This window comes from Siphateles boraxobius, unplaced genomic scaffold, assembly GCF_051911475.1.
Source record: "Siphateles boraxobius isolate OS27281-9 unplaced genomic scaffold, OSU_SipBor_1 18, whole genome shotgun sequence".
In the NCBI taxonomy this organism is placed as follows: Eukaryota; Metazoa; Chordata; class Actinopteri; order Cypriniformes; family Leuciscidae; genus Siphateles; species Siphateles boraxobius.
Genome location: NW_027508788.1, coordinates 13,305,001 through 13,307,500, shown reverse-complemented (window position 1 = coordinate 13,307,500; position 2,500 = coordinate 13,305,001). Strand labels below are relative to the sequence as shown.

The 2,500-nt window shown below is 34.7% G+C and overlaps 1 protein-coding gene across 10 annotated transcripts in view; it reads left to right on the top strand.

The window, feature by feature from the left end:
* Nucleotides 1–2,500, top strand: part of LOC143741132 (uncharacterized) — a 45,876-nt gene that overhangs the window by 25,058 nt on the left and 18,318 nt on the right. For 6 of the 10 annotated variants that reach the window (XM_077233500.1, XM_077233497.1, XM_077233502.1 and 3 more), the window contains exon 4: nt 1,443–1,928. The exons of the other annotated variants lie outside the window; for them this stretch is intronic. In XM_077233500.1, the coding sequence (XP_077089615.1) occupies nt 1,443–1,928 (486 nt within the window). The remainder of the gene's footprint in view (nt 1–1,442; nt 1,929–2,500) is intronic. 10 annotated transcript variants of the gene reach the window in all.

The following is a 2,500-nucleotide window of genomic DNA, read 5'->3' as shown; positions in this document are numbered from 1 at the left end:
GCTAATGTCATGTGATTATCCGGGTCGCAGTGTGTCCGAGTGACGGCGCTGTGGTGTGTGAAGTGGACGCCTTTACACATCTGTGTGTGTGTGTTTGTCTAATTAAGATTTGAGAAGCTGCTCTAAACGGACACAAGCTGAGCTCTTCATCCTCACACTCCACATGCTGAAGGAAGTGTGTGAGAGTGAGTGAAACATCTCATAATACACTGAAAACTGCTGAAGGAATGAATGATAAATATTCTGGTTTTGATGGATTGAGAGCCGGTGTGTTGTGTCAATATGCAAATCTCTTCCTCTACGACTGCGTCACAATCCTCATGCTGTCTGTACTACATAGTGAGCAAGATTACACTAGTGTGTCTCCGATCATGAAGGTAGCCGTACATAACATGTCAAAGCTGCATTAATGTGACGCTGTTGTTGTTGGTTTGAAAAACATGGAATTTTTACGATCCAAAAAAAGTCTCAAAAACCGTCAGAACAGTAATGCAATGCTTGGCTCATAGATGTTATTTTATTATTTAAATAAAACATATATTTTAAATATTATATTATATATATAATTTTGAAAATACCACCACCAATTACATAAAATATTAATAAAGTATGTATATATATATATATATATATATGCACACACACACACATATATATATTTATGTATAATTTTAAAATGTATATAATTATAAATGTTTTAAATATATATATTTTACTGTATGTAAAATTATAAGTTATATGTATATAATTTAAAAAAATCATGTAATCATAATATATATTTGTAAAATGTATATATTTGAATATTTGTAAAATATATATATGTAAAATGCAAAATGATCAATTATATATAATATAAATAGTTTGTAAAAAAAAAGAAAAGAAAAATTATATATATATTTGAAACATTATTTGAAAAAAGAGATAATTTTCCAAAAGAGAAGGCGTCACTTTTAATTACTTTGCATTAAATAAAATAATACTTGGTATTTCTTGTGGATTTTCAAACTAAGCGTTCATGCATGATATGTGGTGTAATATTTCCCACAACCCCTTGCACATATACACAAACTCCCAAAGTATGAATCTAAAATGTGAATACATTGCTAATATTTACATGCTAACACAAACAGTGCACAGCAAATGAGTGTAATCATGTTTAATGATAATGTATCAAGGCAATTGAATCTCCAAAAATTGTGGTATGCATGTACATACTCAGAATTATGGAAAAAATGAGATGATTCATTTGAGGGATGCATTTTTGTTCAGTTTTCCGTCTGGGTGAAACTGTGTGTTTCGTAACTCAAACGCGTGTGTTCTGTCGTAATATGGACACGATTGCCATTAGATGGGCGATTCCTTCGGGAATATAACGGTTGCAAAACTCGGGTGGGAATGTTTCTTCAGAACAGCAGATGCAATCGAGTGTGTGTGTTTCTCAGGGAACAGAGAGGAAAGATGTCTGTAAACACAACACAAACCATCCAAATCGAGCGTCTAAAGGAAAGAGCGTAACGCTGGAGGACGAGGCCTGGAACCGGGCGGCCAATCAGAGGACAGCGTTTAACTCCGGATCCAATCTGACACGATCGGGAAGCGTTAAGGATCTCATTTACAGGTTCGATGGATCACACACACCGCTCTCACGCTCTCTCGGGTCGCTGAAGGTCAAAGGTCAAGACGTGAGCGGACAGGACACCGGGAAAATGAGACATGGAAGCAAAGAGAGAGGGAAGAACCAGAACCCGGTTTCATCCGGAGAAATACCAGATCCCAAATTACAAGAAACCTCAGAGCAGAAACGCCCCACTGCAGAGAACGAAGAGGAAGACCGGACTAAACACGCTAAAGATGACAAACACAACACTGGAGAACTAAAGCAACTAAAGCACAGGACAGAGGGTCCGGATGCTCCTGTTCCTGGTCCGGTAAGTCCGGGATCGGATCCGACCGCTCGCAGTCGTCAGTCGCTCTGCTTCACTGCGAGTCTCCACTCGCCTCACATCAAACTGTCAATCATCCTCCACTCGCCTCACATCAAACTGTCAATCATCCTCCACTCGCCTCACATCAAACTGTCAATCATCTGTTTGATTTCCAGCTGCACGCTTCATCAATCAACTCTGATACTAATCAATCCAACACACTCGTCTTGATGTTTCAGAGCGTTTGTCTGCGCATGAGCAGTGTTGTTCGAGTTGAAATGAGAAATGATTATAGGTTTTACTAATCGTTTTTAATTAATATTTTCCTTTTTATTTATATTATTTTAGATTTATAAAAATTATTATTTTTATTTTGTTTTGGAATTTTTAAAAAAAAATTATTTACATTTTAATTTTAATTATTTTAATTATATTTGTTTTTATTTTGTTTTACTTTACTATAATTTTTACTTTATTTATTTAAAAAAAAATGTTTTATTGAAATCTTTTTTTTATATTTTGTATTTTATTTTTGTATTTATTTATTTTAATTTATATTATTTTCGATTTATATA